Source organism: Onychostruthus taczanowskii, unplaced genomic scaffold (assembly GCF_017590055.1).
Source record: "Onychostruthus taczanowskii isolate IOZ18803 unplaced genomic scaffold, ASM1759005v1 scaffold31, whole genome shotgun sequence".
Taxonomy (NCBI): Eukaryota; Metazoa; Chordata; class Aves; order Passeriformes; family Passeridae; genus Onychostruthus; species Onychostruthus taczanowskii.
Genome location: NW_024500461.1, coordinates 8,317,288 through 8,343,215, shown reverse-complemented (window position 1 = coordinate 8,343,215; position 25,928 = coordinate 8,317,288). Strand labels below are relative to the sequence as shown.

At 35.7% G+C, this 25,928-nt stretch overlaps 1 protein-coding gene across 2 annotated transcripts in view; it reads right to left on the bottom strand.

Moving 5' to 3' along the window:
• Positions 1 to 9,000: 9,000 nt before the first annotated feature.
• Positions 9,001 to 25,928, bottom strand: part of SCYL2 (SCY1 like pseudokinase 2) — a 30,203-nt gene continuing 13,275 nt past the window's right edge. Inside the window, exons 6-18 of one of the 2 annotated variants that reach the window (XM_041409764.1) lie at positions 25,392 to 25,613; positions 24,428 to 24,544; positions 22,956 to 23,081; positions 21,335 to 21,511; positions 17,843 to 17,965; positions 16,486 to 16,599; positions 16,037 to 16,169; positions 14,167 to 14,285; positions 13,443 to 13,543; positions 12,827 to 12,893; positions 12,605 to 12,691; positions 11,386 to 11,505; positions 9,001 to 10,799 (exon numbers count right to left, since the gene is read on the bottom strand). In XM_041409764.1, the coding sequence (XP_041265698.1) occupies positions 10,149 to 10,799; positions 11,386 to 11,505; positions 12,605 to 12,691; positions 12,827 to 12,893; positions 13,443 to 13,543; positions 14,167 to 14,285; positions 16,037 to 16,169; positions 16,486 to 16,599; positions 17,843 to 17,965; positions 21,335 to 21,511; positions 22,956 to 23,081; positions 24,428 to 24,544; positions 25,392 to 25,613 (2,157 nt within the window). In that variant the 3' untranslated portion in view covers positions 9,001 to 10,148. The remainder of the gene's footprint in view (positions 10,800 to 11,385; positions 11,506 to 12,604; positions 12,692 to 12,826; positions 12,894 to 13,442; positions 13,544 to 14,166; positions 14,286 to 16,036; positions 16,170 to 16,485; positions 16,600 to 17,842; positions 17,966 to 21,334; positions 21,512 to 22,955; positions 23,082 to 24,427; positions 24,545 to 25,391; positions 25,614 to 25,928) is intronic. The other variant, XM_041409765.1, reaches the window with a different exon arrangement.

Here is a 25,928-nt window from a genome sequence, read left to right as displayed (position 1 = left end):
TTAATTATCTTAGAATAAAATGAACTCCAGAATACTTTTCAGATAACCTTTTCTTGTTTTAAAATTGACATAGAGACAGCTTAAAATGATGAAGATTTTTTTTCTTTGAGCAAGATATTTGCTTTAAATCAATATCTTAAGCGCCAACAGATGTCAGTTAATACACTGTTAAGTGTATTAACAGATGTCAATGACTAAATATGTAAAATCTCTTACAATCTATAAATTAAAAAATTAAAACCCACATGCTTTTGCCATAATTTTAAATGTATCTTCATTGCTAAGCTAGCTGAAATCACTGACTAAACACCTAGCATCACATGCAGCTCTTTTGAAAGAACGGAAAGCAAACCAGCTCTATTTCAATTTAAAATCATTAGAGTTGCAAAACTAAGAAACTGAGCAACACAGAAAGCAAAACTTCTTCCCCCACAATGCCTGCATTAAAATGTACTGAAGAAAAATGAAATTAAACAACTGTACCTTCTTGAAAGACACAGTGACCAGTAACTCACTGTTCAGGATAGTACTTTGAATTATTATTACTTTTGTTCAAATAAATTTTGCTTTAAAACAGATTTAATAAAGTTCCTTTCTAATGTCTCTAATCTTTATGTATCTTTACATGCTGAATATTTGACCTACCTTTCACCAGAAAATATCTGTTACAGTAAAACAGGGACTGGCAAAAAAAGTGAATTTTTCAACTTACCAATTGCAGCCATTCAATTTAACAAAGTAGTAATTTCCAACAAAAAAACAAACACAGAGAAATGAAGCATTTCAATAAGTGTTAAGACTAGATTAAATCAGAGCTCAAGCAGCTGCCCATCAACAGCAGCAATAGCTGTCAGGACAAGTCAGGGTCTTCCATAAAACAGCATCCAGCAGCACTCCCTGCACAGGACCCGGGAATGTGAAGAGAGCAGGTGGGCAGGAGATACAATTTCAAAGAAAATAGGTCCAACCCTGCAGGGCAGGCACTAGATACTCTGGCATTTTGCAGATGACAGTTTCCACCGCCCTCCTTTTTTTTTTTTTTTTTTTTGCCTCAGCAATTCCCTGAACTCTGCCTCTCTGCACTGAAGGGTTGCTGTATCACTGTGGCACCTGGATTCAGTAATCCTTCAGGTCACTCACCTGCAGCTGCTTTTAATATTTCTACTTCAGGCTCACGCTGCCTGTAGAACAGAAGACAAGGCAAACAGATGCCTACTCATCAGCCCACTCCACTGGCTTGCCAGAGCTCGACCATCAAGCTGAGATGCAGAGCCTGGAGTTAGGTTCCCTTCTGCAGCCCCTCATGGCACAGCAACAATCTCCAGCTGAAAAGCAACAAGCACAAAATTCAGGCTGTCACTGTCATAAAGTCAGCATTCCCTTAACAAGCATCACCAAAAAAAGAAATTGTCAAAAGCCCTTACTTCTAAAGCCATGCACTGCTTGGGAGCACTGATGCAGGAAAAAATCGAAGAAAGTAGATGCAAGAAATGCCTTCACCAGAAAGGGCCTGGAAAAGTAGCAGGCACATGGTCCAAAGAAAAATTCTGACAGAGGAAGTGCTAACGTGGGATTGAGCTCAGTGAAATTGGAAATTATGTATAAAACACACACATAATTTATGACACACTTATTTAATCTCTGCAATGTGCAGGAAATCACAGCTTTGGCCTATCTGTGTCAGAGAGTAAGGTAACACTTCCTACCCAGCAGCCAGTTAATGATCTGGTTAGCTTAAGAAATACTTACTGGTTGCTAAATCGAAGAATTTCAGCGGTATGGCTCTGGTTTGCAAAGTGTGGCAGTGAAGATATTGCAAGAGATATTTGCTATGTCACTGCAAATCTTTTATTTGTAATGGCTGTAAATCAGTAAGACTCAAGCAATGAATTCTTTAGGAAACATAAAACCAGTTAAGGACAATCAAACTGAAAAAAAAAGCTAATTTAACAGCTTCCTGCTTGCCAGATAATAAAAAAGGATAAACAATAATTTAATCTTGTACAGAATAATGATTAAAATGTTAGTACTTTATACTGAAATCACCCCAATTGCAGAAATGACATTTAGTATCTATCAAGTCCGAAAATTACACAGAAAATACTTCAGTTGATAGTTTTATTGAACAGATCAAGAATTTAAGCACAGCTTGCACCAAAATTGTATATAGTTCTACAAATACTTTAATTTTTTTTCCTATTTTTTACCCAAGTAAAGCCAGGGTTTATAGGATAAGGCCATTTGAGGAAGGTCTACAATTTAAGTTCCCATTCAACAACAAAAATATGAAAATTATATTCTAGTCTAATTTTATTTTTTCCTGATTCTTCTGCTTTGATTTTCTAAGATTTTCATTGTAAGACACAATTATTCTTAGAAATTCTTAAAAAACAAAATAATAAAAATATTTATCTGGAGCCAAGTTAGGATAGATTCTTCAAATGAAATTTACAGTAATTGCAGAGGCATCTGATTGCTTCATTAGCATTTTCTTATTTTCAATACTTGAAGTCATTGCTGTGACATTGGTTAAAATGCTTATTCACAGCTTTGGTGCCACAGGTAAGTGTTTGTTTCATCTGCATGGTAACAGCAGGAATTGCAATTCTAGTTTTTTTTAGTTCTCCGCTCTAATATTTGATTTTTCTGTTCAGAAGATAAGCAGTTATTCTTCAGTCACCTGCTGGAAAGCAAGCTCTTAAAGGTTTTGATTTTGTTTACTCTTACAAGTACTAGGTTGCATCAAGGAGACACAGAGAGTGGCATGAACAAAGGCTGCCTGTGTCATAACTTCAACTCCCAAACTCCTTGCTTCTCAGGGGTTTTAACAATGTTTTCATTGATGTAGTTACAAATGGAGGTCTTTCTTTGATTATTTGGCTAATTATTACAGGAGAGCGTAAAACCTAGTCTTTTGATGTTGTGCAAAAGGTGAAGCATTTTAAGAAATTCCATCATAAAGGGCCAAATAATAATTAAGGCACAAGCAAAATAATGAAAAAAAACCCTTTAAAAAATTGGTAGGTATGTATAAGTAGGACATTAAACTTCTACCATTTCTGAGTTTCCAATCATTCCACACCCACAACAGCCTTAATCTGAGGGAAGAAACTGCAGTAGATCCATAATAGTACAGTTCATAGGCAGGTGTCCTACAGAGGAGAAAGAAAAAAAGATTAAAAAAAAAAGTAAAAAAGTCTAGAGTTTAAATTTTATGTATAGAATACTTAGTAAATTATTTCAGAGTTTGAATAACTAGTATTTATTGAGCTGCTCTTGGTTTTGTGCATGGGTAGGAGCATGAAGTGAATTCCTGCTTTATCAGTTTGGCACAGGAAATCAGAATCCACCTTGCTACCTTATGAACCATTTTCCAATCCTCTGAGCAACTGCAGTGGTCTCCAGCTGGTAACACAGCTCTACAAATGCTGACATAAAAAAGATTAAAGTTCTGGTGTATGACAAATCCAAAGGTTGGACTAGAGATATTTAAGTGATTAAATACAGACAATTAGCTGCCAATATCAAAGGATTCCAGGCAAAGAAAAACCAACCAGCTTCCCTGTTAGAAGATTTAGGCTATCTGGATTAATGAAAAAGTTTATAAAAATGTCAACTTTGCTCCACAACAAACCAACCCAGAACATCTGGATTTCAGCACATGAAACCTTCTACCTTAAGAAACAGGCAGGAGTTATGGATCCTACCAATATCTAGAAATGGAGAGACAAAGAGAACATTACCAGAGTGAAGGACATACCAGTCAGATCAGGACTGTAATTAGCTGACCAAATTAAGGCAGGTATTTCCTCAGCAGGGGGCTGGCAGATGACAGGACTGTGCTCACTTGATGGATACAGCTGTGGAAGGAAAGGGGCTGCTGTCATCCTCAGCAAGTGAAAACAAAAAGAGAACTGAAGCCAGCTGATGCTACCTTTCCATTTTCACCTCATCTATCTTTTTGTTCTTTTCCTCTTCTCCCACACCATCTCTGGCCAACAATGATGCTTCTAATCAGATCAGACACCAGATGTCTTGTACTTGAACAATGTATACCATACAAAAGGCTGAGAACTACATTTCTTCAGAGTGCTGGCAAACTCTAACCTGCCAAAGCAGTGTATCTTGAAACTCAGGTTTAGAGAAAGGGATGGTTTCTGGGTCAATGAGCTGTGAAATGCAAATTGAGATCACTATGTGTCATCAGAAAAAGCAAATGCTAATTTTAGAGGCATCTAGTATGGAAATTTCCCCCCAGAACTTTAATCCACTGCATGAAGACAATATGTGATGACATTTTACAAATATCTGGACAGCAATCTCAAAGAAATTAACCCAGAAGGACAAGGGATATAATGTATTCCCAACAAAATGTACAGGGGAAATGTCTTCTACAGAAGTTACTGTTAGTTAATTTAATGAAAATTATTAATAAAAATATCTTCCAACGTGAAAATATGAAAATTCATTTATTTCCATAGGCAACCTAATTCAGAGTACAAAGTGATGTGGATTTCTCAAAACTGTCATTGTACCTTTTACATAGCTTTAAAGTAACTGATCTAAAAGTTGATACAAGAATAATTTTGGTTTTGAAGAGCTGTCCAATAAACCAGATATACACTAATGCCATGCTATGACAGTTCTATTTATAAATCACGGCTGACACAACAACAGTATCACTATAAATCTCATGAGAATTTTAATGTTTTACAATCAGAACATAAAACTGCCACTAGTACAGAGACTGTACAATTTGACAAATAAACAAGTATTAAATATTTTGCACAAGGCCTGAGTTCACTATAACACATTCTGATTTACAGCTTCATCTCAGAAATCTGTACAGCAGTTAGACCTGTTCCAGAGAATTTAAAGAAATACAACTTCAGGGCTTATTTGTTATGTTGATACAAGGGTGAGGCCTGAAAGGCAACAGGATTTGGTGTGTGAATCCAAGGTTTTACTGCCTTGTGTAACTTTCTTTCAAAGCTGTCAACACGTAATGGAAGGTAATGTACAAGGCAGAACCTCACTTGAAAATCAGCCAACTCATCTAAAATTCTCCAGATAGGTTTCCTCACAGCTTTCCAAAGGAAAAGTTCACAATGAATATATAAAATGCAGCATATCTCTTAAAGAAAAAGAAGGATTACATATACAACAGGGTATTTATTTCTGTATTCCCCCACCCTTCTTTCATTGGAAATGGCACAAATGACCAAAATCCCACCCAACCCCAATAAAAACCCCTAATCAATAAGCAAAGGTCACTCCAAAGTCCAAAAACTTCATTGTAATGCAAGATCCAGTAATGCAAGATCAAGTGTTCATAAACTTATGTTTCAAAAACTTTCCTTTTCTGCTCAAGTCACACAGATGTAGGCAGACTAAGCATGTATTACTTATAATAGATAACACAAGTATCATATAATTCTTAGCCTGTATGGAAGCTTTATGGAATTTGATTCAAATCTAACTTCTCATTTAGTCTTGTTTTTTCGGTGCAGTTGAAATGAAAAATCAAAAAATCCTATAATCTAGAATATAATCACACTTATCTATCTACAGACATAGATAACATTACAAAAGAGCTTATAATACAAAAGTCAACATACATTTTTCTTACTTTAAAAGGCAATCAGGGTATTTGTTAAGGTTCCAGAAAAATGTGAACCACTTGTTGCTAAAAAGACAAAACAGAAAAGGAAAGTTTTAAAGAATAAGGCTTGAAATGTTGTGCACCTACGCATCCAAAAATTCAGCCTTTTACTTGGGGTACTCAACACCTGTGTAAGGCCACAACTTCTCCACAGCATTTCTTATTCACAGTGAGGAGAACATAGCATCTTCATTAAAAAACCTAGCATCCACCCATGCTCCCAGTAGAATTTCTCCCCATCTCCCAAATAATTGGTAACTCCTTTACCTTTCAAAAGACTCAACTGGTACTGCTGCCCCCTGAATAAGCAAGTTCCAAGGGCTGTTCTGTGCCTTATTCGCACCACTCATGTGATGAAAAGAAACAGAAGATCGGTTCCCTCGGTGTCCAGTGACACCTTTGCCATTTCATTCCTGGTTTCTCTCAAGAGTCAGAACTAGGGGCTTCTCAGATAATCTGAAACTCAGTAGTTTTAAGGTTCTCCATCAACCCAAGTAGAGAAGGTTTTTCAAGCCTCTTTAATACAATCCTTCCCTCTAGCAGAATTAGTTTTTCTGTGACTGAGTTTTGAGAGGATGCTTCAGACACTTTCATACTTAAACCCAAATGGAACCAAGAGCTCTAATATGGAAAACACTGCTGTCTTGGTGCAGTCATGTTCACTTAGCATACACCAGAGCAGCCAAAGCATAACTGATGTAAGATGTGCAGCTATTTTCACGTAGCTTCTCCTTTTGTAGAAAACAAAATACAGATGAATCACTTAAAGAATAGGAACTTATGCCCTTCCAGTTACCTCCCCTTTACAAATGAATGTAAACTAGATGGGCTGGGCATTTCAGCCCAGACCTCATCCTCATTTCCACAGTAGAATGAAGACATGCTGACGGTGTGTGAGCAAAGTGGTGCACAGTGGCTGCTGTGATGATACAACCTGACAGGCTTTCACATTTTTCCTTTAAATTAGGTTGAATATGAAGGGCAGAAATTTAGTGTAATTTACTGTCTTCCTCAAGGCATTGTAAAGAATAACTTATTACCGGCTTACTATTTCATTAACAGCATTTGTAGTTTCTTAACCAGGTACCAATTTCAAACCTGTGTTCTCTGCTGTACTTTACATGAGGACTAAGCAGACTCTCTGCTTCAGGCCAAGCTAGATGTAGCACTGCTTTCCATCCAAGCTCAGCCACAGGAGGCTCCTGGAATACCAACATTTTGTAACATTGTTCCTTCCCCTCTGTCTTTCCCAAAAACCAACTTGGATGCGAAGCATAACTGCTGCTCTCAAACAATTCACTATGGCCACAAAACAAGTCTTCCAGCCTCTTGCAGGGCCTCAGAACCACAACTTGTAAGGGCAGAGATCAGTTGGCCAAGGATTCCTAAAGAAAAACTATTGTAGCAGGAGCCAAGTGGCACATGGCCTTGGTGACTTACCTCTTGCAAGTTCTCCTTCCTTTAAGTTAAGAAGAAATAATTTGAGAACTTCAAACTCATTTTGACACACTAAGCAAGAAGCATCTATGTGGAAAAGGGATTGGACTCACTGCTTTTGTTTTATTGGGTTTTTAAAAAAAAATTAAGTAACTGGAAGATTTTGTTAGAGCTTTTGTAAGCACCCTTTCCAGTTTTCTTTCTTGTTCTTCCACTCTGGGCATTCTGAAAATTGCAGCAAACAAGAGAAATCAAAGTTATGCTCTCAAATATAAGTGGAAAAAAGTCCTATTGCTTGAGTCAGATAAGACCTTATTCCATTGCATTATGACTTCAAAAAAGAGCTTATTTTAATTTGAACCTGTAGGATTTATTTTTACTTTGTTCTTACAAAATAGATTATGTTCTGGTATAGCCCATGCCAAAAGCACATACCCCAAACCACACAGTTTAGGAGGTCTAGTGAATGAAATCAAATCATTTTTTTTCCACTTTCCCTGCAATAGGTTAAACTAAATCCAGTTCTGAAAAGCTCCCAGTCCAGAGACATCAGTGACTGAAACCCCAGATCAGGACACTGACTTTTAAGACCGCCTTTGCCATAGATACATTAATTTGATACATTGTAGAGTCCTATGAGATGTTGTTTCTAATATAAACTTATTTTCCAAATAATTTAGAGGAATACAGATTCAAGTAATTCTTCAAAGGATTGCCTTAGGTTACCCTAACAAAACACAGCTTTGAAGAAGACATGAGTGTGACTGAGAGTATACAGTGCCAGCAACTGTAAATGAACTTATATAGCTCAACTGTTCTAGTATTGTACTTAGATTTACATGGATATTTTAACATTACCTACAATGCTTACCATGAATATTAACAGCACATAAGCATCACAATGTATTAGGTATTGTTTTCCAGACCACGAATTTATTGGTCCCGGGTATTTTAAAATAATAGGACTAATGCAGCAGCTATAATACATAAAGAATTCTTTAAGAAATATGCTTAATGCTATAACAGCTTAGAACTGTGGAAGTATAACAAAATACAAGTCATATTTACAGCATAAGGCCCTTTGGTTTCTTAAGCAGCAAATGAAAGAAGAGTTTCTTCAGTGAAAGGCTTTGAAAAATAAAGCAAGTAGGCTTTCCATAAAAAAGGTAACTAGTTCTTTCCTTCTCAAAATAACCATTTATAGTCTTCAAAATACTAGGTAAGAAAGCTCTTGAAATTCTTAGAGAAAAAAAAAGTTAAAACTCAACAGTAGTATCTGAGAGAGCAGAGATTCCACCATGGGCAAGCTGAACATACACCTTCTGGAAGCAGAAGAAACTACTATTTGGATTTCTGGAGACCTTTATTGAATTTAGAATAATACAATAAAAAGGATCTGAAATACCTGTGTATTTGTCATACACTCTAGAGCTTACAAATCCATATTTGAGAAATCACTTCATGTCAATGTATCCTTCATAAGGACTTCATTTAAATCAAAAGTAAAATGAAATAGTTCACTCTAGCAAAGGCAATTTATGGCAGTCTGTTTTTCACAAAACCCTGTGCAAATTGTATAAGGTGATCCTTTTTCATCGTCAATTGAGCTAAAAATATTAATTAATTCAAGATGTTTCTGTGTAACTACGTAATGTGTGGTTAGTTACACAGTTGGGGCAGTCAACATGTGAATTTTACATTTACATTCATTTTTGAGGTTTCATAACTACAGGTTTTTTCACATCAGTTAGAAGCAATATCATATTAGCCAAAACAATGGAAAATACAGTAAATGTGATGAAATCACCACATATATTTTAAAATCCTGCTTAAGTGGTATGTTGCTTTTGCTATGGGGCTTGTAAGAAGGATCTAGCATTATAAACTCTAGAGCTTACAAATCCATATTTGAGAAATCACTTCATGTCAATGTATCCTTCATAAGGACTTCATTTAAATCAAAAGTAAAATGAAATAGTTCACTCTAGCAAAGGCAATTTATGGCAGTCTGTTTTTCACAAAACCCTGTGCAAATTGTATAAGGTGATCCTTTTTCATCGTCTCAATTGAGCTAAAAATACTAATTAATTCAAGATGTTTCTGTGTAACTATGTAATGTGTGGTTAGTTACACAGTTGGGGCAGTCAACATGTGAATTTTACATTTACATTCATTTTTGAGGTTTCATAACTACAGGTTTTTTCACATCAGTTAGAAGCAATATCATATTAGCCAAAACAATGGAAAATACAGTAAATGTGATGAAATCACCACATGTATTTTAAAATCCTGCTTAAGTGGTATGTTGCTTTTGCTATGGGGCTTGTAAGAAGGATCTAGATTACAAGAGATTGTAAACCAGCATGATCAACCTCTGAAGCAGCGTTCTTACCCTGTCCCAAACTTGAACCAAAGTTTAGAACAACTTCTTATGCCTGATGAATCTTGTTGCAGTCTACTACCACATTCATTACATTAGCTTATATGAGAGAAGAAAGTCAAAATACACTCCCTTCTTAGTCTCACCCATAGTTATGCGTTAGAGTGCTCTCTGTATAATTTGGTTATCAAAAGTTTTAGACCAGCATAAGAATTTTCTTTTTGCAAACTGTCATAGGACAAAATGACAGCTTATGACAAATTCAGGCAACATGAGTAATTCTCCAGGTTTGCATCCAACAGCAGCATTATCCCCTAAGCATTTTTGCTGAACTTTAACAAAATTGTGTAGGAAATTCCATTGGACTTGAATGGTTTAGCTCTGAATAATTTCAATATACTTCTTTTTCAGATGAATATATGCATCCTACCTTCAGCACTCTCATGTTGGTAAAAAGACAGGAAATCTTTAGCATGTAAGATTACTTTGGACTTACACAATTCCACTGCAGTACCAGGTGAATGAAACATCAGCCTTTTTTCCTGCCCAGAAGTCTTTGCTGGGTTGAAAGCTTCCCCAAGTCATGCTTTTATTAATAAAAACAAGATGTTAATCAGCTTACCCATGATCCAAATTTCACCAATCTTTGAAGGAAGAAAACAAAACATTTTACCCAAAAAGATCTTTTAAGTCATTGCTAGCTGAGCTGCTGCTTGTCATTGTGTTTGCTGGCTGTGCAAAGTTCTGAGGAGAAAAGAAAGGATTACCCTGTATCCCAAAGCCTGGCTGTGCTAGCATGTTCATCTGAGGTGCCAAGGCTGTATTGCTCGCATTTGGGGACCCTGGTGGTGGCACAAACTGATTAACCCACTGGCTTGATTTCTGCTGAGCCAGCTGCTTCATGCTAACTTTGGGTTTTTGAGGACCAAAAAGATTATCTAAAGCAGACATATCTGGGGGTCTGTTTTGTTGTGTCAGTGGAGAGATTGCAGATGCAGCATTCATAGGATTGTAATTTGGCATGTTGGCAGGTGGTACCATGCTCATCTTGGTTGCTCCTGTTGCACTTGGACCACTGAAGAAATTCTGAGTAGCAAGACCTGCTCCCATGGTGAATCCAGCAGTCTGAAACCCCATGTTTGTATTGAGTCCATTTGTCATATTTCTCTTTGTGTTGTCAATGGGCGATGAAAATCCCATTCCAACACCCACAGAAGGAACGGAAGAGAAGGTGTTTGAAGATGCAACTTGAGCTTGGTTGATAGGACGGCTGGTCAAAGATGACATGTTATCTATCAAGGTATCTGTCAAGTCTTTTGTCTGCAGAACATATAAAATGCAGTTAAATGTTTTTCCTTTACAGATACTCTGGCAACAGTATTTTATCATTACCCCTGCAGACCTGGTATTAATTTTTCAGAAATTAGAATTCACTGCACGGAACTGGGCATGAAATGTAGTAATACACAAGAGAAATTATTTTTGTTCTTTGTACTTTGTACTAATTGTTATGCAGTTTTAATTTCACATCTCAGACTACACACAAAGCACTAGTGTGACTGTTTGCTTAAATGCTCCACTCCTATCCCCAAATCCTATATATATTTCCTTAATAAACTCTTCAGAGAAAAACCTTTCTTAGTATGTCCTTTTACCTTATCTAGTACCATGACCTTCTGGTAATAATGATACCCTTGGAAACTCCAGCAATTTAAAAAGTTGGAATATTGCTAATGATGCAAATGGAAGGCACATGAAAATTTAATTTAGCTTTTCTCAGCTGTGCCGTTGTACCACCAGAGAAAACAAAAGTGACTCACAGGAGGAAAAAATGCTAAATGCATAGAGCTCTTGAAAAGGCATCAGAGTTCCAATGGAAACAGTGCAGTTGTTTGTTCTCTCTCACCTGCTTCACTGGAGGTGTTACTGTAGTTGTTTGGGGCTTAAGAGGTTGCTGGCTTTTCAGCTTCTGCGCCTGTTCTTGTTCTTTAGCTAACTTTTGCTTCTCTTCCAGTGTAAGTGAGGCCTTTAAAAGGGAAAGTACTGGTAGTAAGTTGCACAAAATGGTTATTCTGACATTCATATTATTATTTCATACGAGCACTGTTGTTTTAATAATATGTGGTAAACATTACAATTATTTATACAAAAGAGAAAGGCAATAAGTGAAATCTACTATAATATTTACCATATTGCTAGAAAGTACTTAAAGCAAATAAATATAATATTAAGAGCAGCACAGTAAGAAATTTGAGCAGATCTCAAATAAAAGAAATCTATCAGCAAAACCACTTTAGCTTTGTTTCCTTAATACTGGGCATAAGAAAAAGTGTTCTTCACAGTTTTTGTTTTTATATGGTTACTAACTTATCTAGAAATGCAATTGACCATGGAGTTGAAAAAGGAATTTCACTTTAAAACTGCTCAAGAGTCTTTTGAGGATTTAACCTCCACTTTTGTTAATAATGAAGGATGAAATAATTAAATCATTCCCCCTTAGCCTAAAATTAATGCAAGGATTCAGATAACTAGAAGGAGAAATGATAAAACATAAAGATTCTGGGGAGTCATTTCCATAATTAGTACAAAAAGAATTTTACAATACTTAAAGCTTATGTTTACTGTACTGCTGCTTATATTTGATGCTCTGCTACGTTTTTCCTTCACTTCTTGTATTTAACCACATATTGACTGTTTTCACTTAACTTTGAAAGGTACAGTAAAAGTTAGTCTCTACTACTACTTAAAATTCTACATTTTATCTTCATTTCTCTGTCATTTTATCATAAGCATCCCTATTTTGCTTTTCCTACCTATATCCAGTGGTGAAGTTTCAGTTTCATTTAAATCTATAATTAAGGAGAAAGAAAATGACCACAAATTTATAATCCTAATTGCTGCCTACTTTGTACAAACATATTTTCAAGGAAAGGCTTACACCAAAATTGAAGGATATGATCTGAACGTTTTTCACGGACCTTCTCATGTGACTATATAAAGCAGTTAGCTTTTCTACTAAGGCTTTAAATATGGTACCTATATACACACACTCTTTTTCTGCAACCCCATCAGCCTTGGATTAGACAGATGGGAAAAAAAGCATTACAAAATAAAACAAAGCACACCTTTCTCTGTATTGATGACATCTCATTCTCTTTACTATCAGATCCACTAGTTAGAAGGTCAGTTCCGTTATTAAATACTTTGTCAATCTGTTTAAGTTCAAAGAAAAAAAACTTTTGTTATTTGAAATACTTTGTAATATTTGTAATTTAAGGCTATGTAAATATCAACTAAGTGATTGTAAATTTCAATGTTCTATGTGTAAGTTATATATTGCTACTTACCTGATTGCCTGTACCACTAGATCTCGCCTCTTCAGCCCCACTCATTTGGTTGGCTATGTCCAAGGATCTACATAGTACAGAGTATATTACAACAAGACAAATTTGCAATCACATCTACAACACTAATCTAACAATGCAGATCATTCTTTTGCATTTAAATAACACCAAAAAATTGCATTGAGAGCAACCACTTCTCCATAGCGCCTTCAGCAGACTGGCAAATGTCCCTTTGAGAAATAGTAACATCTTTTAATAATTTCCCATGGTCTTCATTTCTCCCTTTGAACAGGGTGACCCAGACTTCAGATATCCCAAATTATTTTGTCTCAGAAATCTCACTTCATATCAGGCTCCATAAAATAACTCCAAATACTTCAAAATATCACAGCCTTCTAAAAGGCTGCAATTGTATACGTTTCTCTGATACGGTTTATTTCTCAGCAACTACAGGAAAGCAGCTTAGCACATAGAAGCAGATCTTCTGACAACTGTACTTATTTGAGATAATTCTCAACTACTGAACTTAGAATTACCTGATTTTTTTATTGCTATGGCTAGAGTTCTCTAACATTTGCCAAAAAATGACTACTTCTACAACACAAACATTAACACTTACTTCTGTTGCTCTTGCATGACATGAAGTTGCTCAAGTTTCGTTTTATGCTCTGCTTCCAATCTATTGAGCATATCTCTTATAACACAAATAAAAGAATTGAACTGGAAAAGAAATAAATAAGAAGTTTGGATTTTGCAGTGATGGAATCAGATAGGTGTAAGTTAGCAGGTAATACCTCATAAACCTACAATATACAACGTAAGAGGAAGTGCAGACTTTAAAATAATTTACACTCCACCTTCATTCTTGTGCAGTAGATAGCAAATTACAAGCAGAGTGCATACAGTGAAACAGGGAAAAATACAAGCCACTAAAAAAAATTGAAATGGGCGAATGCAGACAAAACCTCCACAGATGAGTATTACCAGATTCATATCCAAACAAACAAACAAACCTATTATTCCCTTTCCCAATATTTCATAGCATCATAGCATTTTATTTTAATGCTTATTATGTTAGTAGCTAACTGCTTTTGCAGGTATTTGGAAGGTGACAGTAATAATTTTGAATAATTTTGGGTCTTTTACACCAGATCAGTTAAATACACTAAAAAATAACAAGCTTCAAACATGGAAATACAGTAAAATTGGGAAGGGTCTTTCTATTGCTTATTTTTACAATAGACACAGACATGCAGTAATGTATGAGTTTCTTTATGACAACAGTTTAAATTCATTCTCTGATAACTGTCAAGGAAAAGTGTGCAAAACAGTCATGTTCCTACCTGATTGAGATTAAGATTGTTCTCAATACTAAGAGGAATCAGATGGGGCAACACTTTTCCTGCAAGCTGTTCTTTGGTAATTCCCAACTTCTTGTGCGTAAATGTACATTTGTAAATACCTAACACAGGACAAAAATAGGCGAAATTGTTAAGTTTAGTAAACAATGTGAACAAACTCGAAGTAGCACACTCATGTATTGATCTTCTGAGCAACCACTGTGCTTGTGTGTGAGCAGGGACAAACATGACCAAGAGAATATTAAAGGCTAAGTACCGACCCATGACAAATAGCAAGAGGCTTTGCTACAGTTCAGAACAAGATGTCCAAAGTCACACTTTGCAGCTATGAAACCTGGTATTAGTGAATGTATTGTTCTGGCAAATTACCTGAGAATATACATCTTTGAATGTGCAAGTGATTTGTCACAAACTGACACACTGTCACCTGAGAAATCAAGTTGCATCAACTAAGGATGTGTTCTCTCCTGGCTCACTACAAGTAGCTAGGATTAACTATCATCCTGCTCTCTGATGGTTTTTTAACAAAAACTATTAACTAGAAGGTTTGGACTGTTACACATAGTATCAGAACTCACGCTTAATCTTTATCTCTTTCAAATTCACTGAAAAAAGAACCCTGGCAGGCATGAAAGACCCAGTGTTAAGCCCAAACGTTCTGCAGAGTTTCTCTTCTGTAACTCTGCTGAAATAGTCCAAATTCTGGTGGCAAAAACTGAACATATTAGCATAAAATACACAGCAGCTTTCCTCACTTTCTATGGTAGTCGAAGAGAGCTGTCACCAAGACAAAGATGGTAAAGGATGGTATTATGATTCTGGAAGAAAAGAGAGCTTGAGTATATAAAACTGATTTCAGCCCATCATTTCCAAACTAGGATTCACTTACTGTATCTGAGTAGAATTCAGAATTAACACAACTAAAGCAAAAAGAGTCCCTTATTCTTAGATAGCAAATAAAAGTCAAAGCTGCAAGGGTTAAGGGAAACAGGCAGCTTTAGATCAGTACAGACAAGATGCCTTCTTGCTGCTTTTGAGCAAATAATGTTGCTATCACATATTAGTACAGTGTTTATTGAGGGTTACTGGCAGTGCAGCTCAGCTGTTACAATTGGTCTACACCACTTTGGTGTCAGGAGGAGAAATAGTCATTGTCTTCCAGACTTGGCCAAGGAGTCACAACTCTTCCTTGGCAGTGGCTCTGGTCATCTGGACTCCTTAAGGCCATTCAATTTGCTAAAATCACACACCCTGCAACAGGCAAGCACCAAGTGGCAGTAGGAAAGCTCAGGTGGGAGTGAGGTCTCCCCTCCCAGAAGTACCAAACCATTAGGCTTTGTCAGTCATTTTGGGAGACCTCACCCAGACTGTGTTCATTTCTGCCCACAGGCACAACTGCATGCCTAAATATCCAACAAAATGAGTCTAACAAAACCTGCTGTAAAGAATGGCAGATTTGTACACCATCATTTACAGCACCTGCCATGCAAGAGTGGTAAAAGAAGGCAACTGCAACATCTCAAAAGCTCCAGCATCTGAAAGATGACAGCTCATATATTCTTCTGAACAAAACAGCCTCTCTGACTCTGTGGAGCACCCAGTCCATGTAAGTGTCACAGCCCAAGAACTATAGCGAGTACTCAGAACTGCACCAGGCCCTAAGGACTGAAAATGTATGTACTAGTGCTCAAATGTCATAATAAGGTAACAGAACAGGGACATATTCAAGAATCAGAAAGTTTTTGATAGCCATTTTAGGGATACACTATGTAAACATGTTCAATGGTAACACAAAAAGCTCTTGGATTAACAATATCAAAGCACAAAAGAGAAAGTTGCAAGTATTTGTTACCTAAAATTCCCATGAGCACCGCAGGTTCCTTTGATGGAATTTGTTGTAGAAAAGGTAAAATATCATCAAGCACAAACCATTTATCCAAGTACTCCAAAATCTTGCCCAAACACACTAGTGAGTTTACCCGGACCTGTGAAGTACGATAACAATTAAACAAACTCTTTATTTATAGAAAAAAACCAAAACAAATTTACAAAACTCATAAGAAAGTCTTTGTACTGAAAAATTCAAGACAAGTTAAAAAATGCTAAGTTGTTAGCAACTTTAAAAATTGTTAGAGCAAAGAAATGCTGCTTCTGCACTTTTCAAAAGTTTTTAAAAAAAATTTCACTAAGAAATCAGAACACAATGATTGGCTTTTCTTTAAAGATACAACATGGTAAACCCAAAGTAATTAAAGGTTACAACATTTTCTGAACACTAGAGAATGTTACTATGATACTTACAGCAAGAGAAGAAGTTTGCAAACATGCATTTTTAATTCTTGGAATTAATGAATTTTTCATTGATGGATAATCTATTAAATTGGCAAACGTGGGAATTATGTTTAGGCAAAGCTCCTAAAAAAAAAATATCCACACAAGTTTAAAAAGAAACATGCATATTTATTATAAAATTAGTACTAATATAACTCAATATCAGTTAGTTTGAAGTGTCTTAAGCTTTCTTCTTCAGGAAATATTTAAAGAAATATGTTCAACTAAGCTACCCTTAATCTATCAGACTCACTTAAAAATAGCTAGAATAATAAAGCATCATGGTATGTATACAGAAGCTTCAAAAAAGAATTTTAGAAAAAAGAGCATTCATAAATTTATAATATTTAAACAGCAAGAATATCTTGCATTTTCACAAGGCTCTTTATATAAAACCCAGCTTTTACTACATCAAACTATCAATCTCTTACATAAATCAAGAAAATTTCAATGACTACTATCAGTAAGACTGCAGTACAATGATAGACTGAATAATAAAATATAATGTCAAAATTAACCATACTTTAGCAATAGAGAAAAAATAAACACATAATTTCAGACCAATCTCAAAAAAAAACAGAGACAGTAATACTAAGTGTATGTTGTAAGCAAACACCTCAGTAACCAAAGTACTGATGCAGAAGGAAACTCATGACAGATACTTAGAAACAAAAACCTTTGTCCCTAATATTACAAAGGCTTTGCAAAGGCAAAGTCACATCTGATTATCCAAAACTGCCTTTGAGAAATATTTTGTTTCTTTATTTCCCGCTCCTGTACGTTTTTGGGTAACTGGAAGTTAATTGCAGTTGAATGATTAAAAAAATCCCCAGAAGAACCTCAGAAAGGTAGAGAAAGCCTGAGGAGAAAAAAAATAATGGATATATAAAAATGTCACTGCAATGTATATTAATATGATTTTACAGCACATCAGGTCTCCTGAGGTAACTGTCAGCACAGATGTTCTCACCAGCAGGAGCTCAGAATAAGCCACCTCTCACTGACTGGTACAAGCATGCATGCCTGCATGGTTTCTGCTGCACAGGCAGTGAAATATAAATGCATATCCTACTTTCTGCTATGGTGCCTTGTAGGAATCTAAGATAAGAGTATTAGAACAACAGTCAAGTGGTTACCTTCCTGGAAAACAAGGAAACTAAATTTTACCTTAACAAAAACAAATGTTCTTTAATAAAGCATTCATCTCTTTCAACATTCAGGCATATACTTTTTTTTTTAAGTAAACAAACACATGATTATACAAAAAGTTGGCATATCAGCTGAAAGAGGAAAAAGAAAGTTTTAATAAAGGCTGCAACTACTACACCTGGATCTGAATCGAAGGTGCTTCCAAGGCTCTATAAACCATTGGTAGAACACTGTTCTTTATTTCATCTGGTGGAGTTTTGGTTAGAAGCAAATCCATTTTTTGCAGGAAGATTAACAATATCTATTCAGAGAAAGACAATTCAGAAGCCAAAATTTTAACTGCAAAGGATATATTTACAACTTGAAGTGTGTTGTATCATATCAAAAAACTTCAGAAGTTTTCTTATAACTCAGTAAATGTGATCACTTACCATGTTGCTTGCCTGAAGGCATGGAAGACAAAAAACACTTTGACATGTTATTGCATTTTAAAAACAGCAAATACAAATCAAACAAAATATGCATGTTCTAGACTGATTCTTCTGAAATAACAAATCATAATGACTCAGTAGGAGTTCTTGTTTCTACTTACAAGAACTTGTAAACAGCTCTTGTTTCTCTGTATGTTTTTTTGTTAATATACACCCACAGAAAATCTTTATACACACATCACTGTTACAAAAGCTAAACTTCCAAAAAACTGTAACTCAGATTCTGTCCTCAAAGCATTTGATCACAACTCCACACATATAAGCTGTATTCCCTGTATCTAAAATCAAAATAGGGACATAATAAAAACAATATTATGGCTACTAGATGGACAAAAAAGCCTTTATTCTATTTAACATGGAAACTGTGTATCATAAAATTATAATGATCTCAAAACAAAATATTCCCATCACATTAACTTAAAAAAACCCCACAATAATAGCACATATGCATAGTGGGATCCATCTTGCTTAAGATCAGCCATCCAAAGGTTAAACACTATTCTAAATCACTCAGCCATCTCAGTCTCAAATACAGAGCGTTATGTAACTCAGAAGATTCATACTACAACTCAGACAGGTACTAGAGGGGACAGTGAGAATATCCATTGACAGCAGAACTCCTTTCAGAAAATAGGTTCAAGTAGATGGATAAATTATGTCTAAAAGTATCACATTTATAACAAAAAGCCAAGTATTTTATAGGAAGACTTACATTTTTGTCTAAAAATACATGGCAATCAGTGCTTCTATGTCAAATAAACAGAAGTACTGAAGTGTAGAAACAGAAATGTACCAAGACCCCATTACAGATTTTCCCCTTTTATTCATTCCCCCTTCTCTTTACAGAGAAGAAAAATAGATTTTTACAGTGCAGCTAATATGTGTTTTCTTACTGGAAATTTATAATTTCCCAAACTGCACACACACACAAAATCATTCATTCATTCAATCATTCCATGAACATTGATTCTCATGTAATACCCCAATTATTTGGGAAAATCAGGGTGAAACGGATGAGACCAGTTTTAAAGCTAGATTTTATGTCTTTCTTCAATACACAATCCTTGTCCTAAACTTGAGATTCTAAGACTTACATGTTCTCTTAACACCTGTTCTTCCCTAACACCCTAACCATGTAATATTGTGGAATTACAGTTTCTATGTTTAAGCTTCCAGGATCCTATCTGATACTTTTTTATCTAAATAGGTAAAAATTAAGAAGGTACAGTCACAGATTTACACACACCATTCAATAAGCAATACACAGCAGTTGCACTCTAAGTAATAATGCTTTATTCATTAATGCAGGGCCCAGTACTTGTCAGGGAACACTTCTGTGTAGTGAGTTAGAAAAAGAATTTACAGCAGATCCTATGTCTGTGGAATCCTGCAGAGACAAATTAAGGGTTTGTCTGGGAAGATATGTCAGAGTAAGCCAGGATGTTAACATACAGCACACATTACTCCACACTAAGCCAGAGAATAACTTCATCTAAATATTCCATTTTCACATTATGAATTCCCTTACAAAAAGACACTGTGAACCCTAAATTTCTTCACATTGAATTAGAGCAGCTTTCCTATGATGCATTCATTTCCTAATTTCAATATCCTACTAAAGTCAAGCAACAGGCCCCTCATACAAATCTGTAACATATTGAAAGAATGTTTGGAAGAAACACTGGCATGTACCCTGAATGTTCTTCTCCAGGAGTTACAAGCACACAGAAATTAGACATTTCTGCCTTGCACAAAGACAGCCACACCTGGAAATCTATCCTCTGGCATTCTGAACCTCTGTAATTTTTTCCAGAATTCCTGATATATTAACTTTAAAAACATGACCTAGATTATTTAAACTTTGCAATACTAAAAAGACCATAGAAATAATAGTTGAATAAGCCATGCAGTCCTTTGCATTAAAAACACCAGTGTAAGAATTTAACAGTGTCTAGATAGTCACAGAAAAACTTTGCAAAGATCTGTATTTATGAGCTGACTCCAAGTTTGTATTTTGCTTCCTTCATCGCTCAAGATACAAACCAACTTTTGCGTCCATTCTGCTCCAGATGTAACTTTGCTACAAACTATTTGCAGCAAAGATTGTGTCACAAATCTAATGCTGAAGGCAACAGAACACAGAGTTACCTTTCAGGATGACACGGCACAAATGAGATGTTCACTGGCTTTTGGTTGGTTAAACACGGCATTTTTTCAAGACAAAAAAACTAACATAAAGCTTCAGTGTACCAAGTATAAACAGCATTAAGTAGTTGAAATTTCCTGAGGTATTCTCAGACAGCTATCTCCTTCCCCACCTCCACACTACAATGACGGTCCTTTGGTCCAGTTTTTTTGAAACCCAGAAATAAAAGGTCTGCTATGTTTACCTTGCCCTCTCAGTGCTCTGCAGAAAAATAATGGCACACTGGAGTGAGCTACAAGGAATGCATACCTGTCTCTCATCTGTGGAGGCACAATGCCCTACTTTGCGACAGATTTCTCAGGAATCATCACGGTGATGACAAAAGGATGCAAATTTTTGCTCCTTTACAGTAATGACTATGTATTAATACATTTATACATTTAAACAGCAGGGAAAACAGCATATTTTACTTACACATTACATTTGTCAAATAGAAATGAAATTAATTTCACAAATTTTTGCAGTCTTCAAACAAATACTACTCTTAATATGAATAAGTAGCACTTCTTAGAGAGCGTCAAAGCCACAATTTTTCCACCCCGTGATCCCAATGTCAGCAAACTCAATACAAGAAAAAACCCAACTAAAAAAACCCCAGGTTCATCTACTGGTACAATACATGCAAACATTGTACTGTACAACCCTGCTCAGATTGCCCAGATATGTGTTAAAATGCTTACAAATATATCTTCTACAATCAACCAAAACCAAGTAGTAAATTAACCCTTTTTTGCAAATCTCATCTCATATATAAATGCAATATACCCTCAGAACCCATCTAAACAAGCAGAGGTAGCGGATTTGAGAATTTCCTAGAAAAATCTATTTTGAATCAAGACTGACTGCCTGGACAACTACAGAGCAGACTGGGCAATGTGTGTGAAACTGGAAAAGGGAAATAGAATAACCAGTCGTTTTTTCAGGGAAAACAAAACCAAATATAAAAATTATAATATAAATAATATTAACATACCTGGATTGGTTCTTGCTGCTTAAAAACAGGACCAAGATCGGGTAGAATGAGCTTGATATATTCTTCTTTGGTGCACTCCTCAGCAATTAGGAGAACATTAGGCAAGACAAAGGGTACCATATCCGGATTCACAAATTCAGAAGTCAAACAAGGCAAAATTCGCTGAATTACAACACGCTAAAAGAAAAAAAGACCCAAGTATGAATCACATACTGCACTGCAGTAAGTTATCATTGAGCAAGTTCAGCAGCTTTTCTATTAGCCTGATACTAACACAAAAGTAGACAGATAATTTTCAGTTTTGATCTCTTATTTGCACAGCACACTATAGTTAATTTACACTGTGCTACTCTGCTTAACTTTCTCTGTTTGCACTCAAAACTAACAACTGTGAAGATCAACAAAAAGCAATTAACTGCACAGAAAACAGGACTTTGAGCCACATGAGTTATGAATACCCCATATGCTTTCTTTAAAAATATCCTAACAAAACCCTAAAAAATACCCTTTAAATCCTCCGAATTAGTAATTTTTTTGCTTATGTATCCCATCATTCACTGAACAAACAGATAATCCCACTAGAACTTCCTATAAAACTCCAGATACATTCCCTATATAGGATTCTGCTGATGAAATAGATATTAAAACTGTGGATGTCTACTGTAGCATTAAGACATCCTTAAATGCTTTTGACATCAATAACAGAAATATACGGTTCAAGGGCACAGTCACTTCCCTCACAAAATATACTTTCAAGACAGAAAAACAATAAAAAGAATTCCCTAATGATGATTTGGTCAACCAGTCTAAAATTAGGTAAAATACATGCCGGGTATTTCCAAATTCAAAGCAGCAACCATTTCTGATCAAATGAAAAAACTACTAAATTAAAAAGAGTAGAGTATTAACTATGGAGTCTTAATGTTGCACTGTGTAGGGCAAAACAGAATTAAAAATATAGACTTTTAATGCACTGGTTGAGAAGCTCAGTCATTCCATTATGTACTGAACTAATTCTACTTTTCTATCACATATGAATTAAGGCTTATATAAACTAAGGTGTACCACAAAAGGAAAGGGAGCCAGTCTATACATATTGCTTAACACTGCACAGGAGAAATAAGTAATGACAGGCATTTGCCTTTGAGATTTCTGAGCACTGCCAGCACAAGAAAGCACTTCGTCTACTGAGGGAAGGAAGCTTTGCATCATTCAGCATTAAAGTACTGCCGTGCTATGAAAAAACTTGAAGCAATCTTATAGGAAGGTGGCAAATTGGCTTCAGAGAGCTACGATGGCATCTGGAAACAGGGAAAGCCTTTAAGTGGAGAGAAGACAACTCCCTTTCAAACTGGGATAAACTACAACAGGACACGCAAATGATGGTTCTGTATTTGGCTTATTTGCCATTTTCCATTTAAAGTATTATTGATTGCTAAGGAATATTTCCAGAATAAGCATGTTCTAATCTCCCTTTATTTCCTTCCACTCTATTCTGACAGTCTCACAGCAGTCTATTATGGTACAATGCTACAGAAAGTCCAGCATTCCAAGAGTCAAAATGCTAACAGACATTCATATATTTTCAAGCTTGCTGTTACACAACATCATTCAGACATACCTTAGGTAGTTTTGGCAGAACTTTTGGTAGTCCTTTAAAAAACTGTGATTTCTGCAGGTTATCTCTTTGAAATAATGAATCAAAATACTGAAGCGTCATTGCTCCTACATCATCAAAGAATGGTATCTAAAAATAAGATTAAAAGGTTTTGATCTGGAGGGAGACAACACTGACACTGCTACAATAATTCCAAATTAAAATCATCTATCTACCCTTTCAATGCATGACAGTAAGCCTTTGCAATGACATGTCTGCAACTAACAACTAGAAAACTGAATTTTTACATACCAAGTAGTAAAATATTCAGATACAGGTTGATTATTAAGACAGAACTTTCCTAGAGAATTTTTCAAAAACCCATGCATGTTATGTGTATCTAAGATAAAACATTATTTCATATACAGTAAGTGGCTTACAAAAAAAATGTAATGTAAAAATAAAACTTTGAATAAATATTCTTCCAGGAATAATTATGCTACATTATATTACAACACAGGATTACCTACTCAGTCATCCACACCTGGCTCTCACCCCTGGAAACTCCAGAAACCCTGGAAACTCTGATCTCTTTACCCTATGAATCAGTGTGCAGATATGGTAAAAGAGACTCAACATCTTTATAAAACCATACTGCTTAGTACAACCCCTTACAGATTTGTTTGTTGTAGTCCTTCAGACAACTGATACCCAAGAAATATCAGCCAATTCCCTGACTCCCATCTTTCAGCATATAGGTAGACAAAATCATCACCTGCTCCCTCTCCCTTCTTCACCCATTGCTTCCTTCAACAGTTAAAACACTGATTCCTATCTCTGCATACCATCTTTTTACACCACAGGAAAATAATAAAATCCTTTAGCAAAACAAAACTATGAGCAGGAATTTGAAAGGCTATTAGATTGGAGAAAATGGGGTGTAAGACAAGGGAAGAACAATGCTACTTTCCGATAGGAAAACGGAGCAACAGTTTTGCCAAATTAAACCTTACATTATATCCTGCTTGCAATTAAATTTTGCTTTGTTAGGGCAAATAATTTCTGAATATACTTTATTATTCTGCATACTTAAGAGTACACAAAAAATCATAAGCCAAAAGTTAATCCTTACATTTACTGTCCTTCATAATTTCCTCACTTTCAAATCCTTCCGATATAAATTTCAAAGACTGAATTGTATTAAATCATAGCACCAAAAATCTTCTTGAATGGAAAGGAATAAAAGAGTGTTGCATTGAATAAGTTTTGAATAATATAATAATTTTTCTAAATTCTGTCTCAGCACCCACTTTTTCCATATAAATAAATGTCAGCATAAGGATAACTTTTGGCATCAACTAACATTACATTTAAATGGTTAAAAAATATTTAACATTTCAAATAAAATTATTAACAGAAAACACTTCAAAATAGTTATACAAATCAAACACTAATTTCTCTCTTTCCTAAGGCTACTGCATTTTCCAAAGACTGACCTTAGTCATTTGATCAGCATCTGGTCTGACTGCCGGAGCTACGTTTAGGAGCAGCTTTACATGCTCACGCACCTCCTCGGGTATGTTCTCAAGAGTACTGGAGCTTAAACGGCTCAGCTGTGGAAGTAATTCATGCATGAACACCATGAAGTCGGAAAACTCTGCATGTAACTATTTCCAATATACAGCAGGCCTATACTTTGTTCTCTCGATGGTTTCTCTATCCACGCATTTGATATCCCTCTCTTCTTGCTCACAGTCTTCTCTGTTTCCCAAGAGCCTGCCTGTTTTAGGTCCCACCCGTTTTTTCAACTTCCCACTGTAGTTCAGGTTATCAAAGAACACAAACATGGTATTTTAAACAGGCAAATGTCATTTTCTGAGGTGTTGTCTGCACACATGAAAACACAGTACATACTGTGGCAATAGGCACCCAAAGAACTTACAACAAAGGAAACCTGCATGTGAACAGACATTATGTCAGCTGATCCAATTAACTGTGACACTGTCCTCTGTTAATACTCCCAGTCCACAAAGAATGTGAAATAGTGATAGCTAAGTGGATACCAACTGCTGTGTAAAGTGACAAAATCACTCTAAACCCAGCCCTCTTCCATGGTCCTACATAGGTAATTCACTGCCAGGTGTTTCTTACTGTTCACCCCAACAGGTAACCATTACTTCACAAGACCAGCATTCAACAGGTTAACAGAGAAATCAGGAGAAAAATGCAATTTTTAGTTTATAAATTTGGTACACGTAACCTCCTCTAAACATATCTTTATTGCTCATATTTTGCTACCACTTTTTTTCTTGTTATAACAACAGTATGCAGGGTAAGATAACATTATCAGATGGTTTATGTTTGAACATTGATAGTGTTCTCAATACTTAAATCTATTTTAAAGTAGTAACTTTTCAAATACAAAAATCAACAAACAATAACCATAAAAAGAACAAATACCTGGTCCAGCTGTCTACTAAAGCTTTTATAAATATCTTGCTTGTTGACCTCAAAAATTGGTTTCCCTTTATTAAACACTGCATACATAACAGCTCCCAGAGAGTACATATCACTGGCTGTCTCACAGCTCACAGAGAGAATGTATTCTGGTGCCAGATACTCAGGATTTGGAAGACACAAGGATGGCAAGTTTGGATCCCATTCCTTACAAGGGAACTTTGGCTACAAGAGAATTACAAGAAGTGAAACAAAGTACATTTATCAAGGATTTTTAAAGACCATTTTCAAAAAGAAACTCGAGCAGCAAAAAATAATTAAGCCACTCAAATTCAATTATGAATCAAACAGCAACACAGTAAGGCAAAACTATTAAGAATCTCTGTCTGTAGCTTAAGAGCGATTTCCTGATGCAGATTTATCTGAATATTAGAGCTGGGAAATGTAATGTAAAATCAAAGCACTGCTGTAATGGGGAAACATGAGATACGATAGAATTCATTTTCAAAGGTAGCTGCCAGGCACTGAGTAAGTGCAACA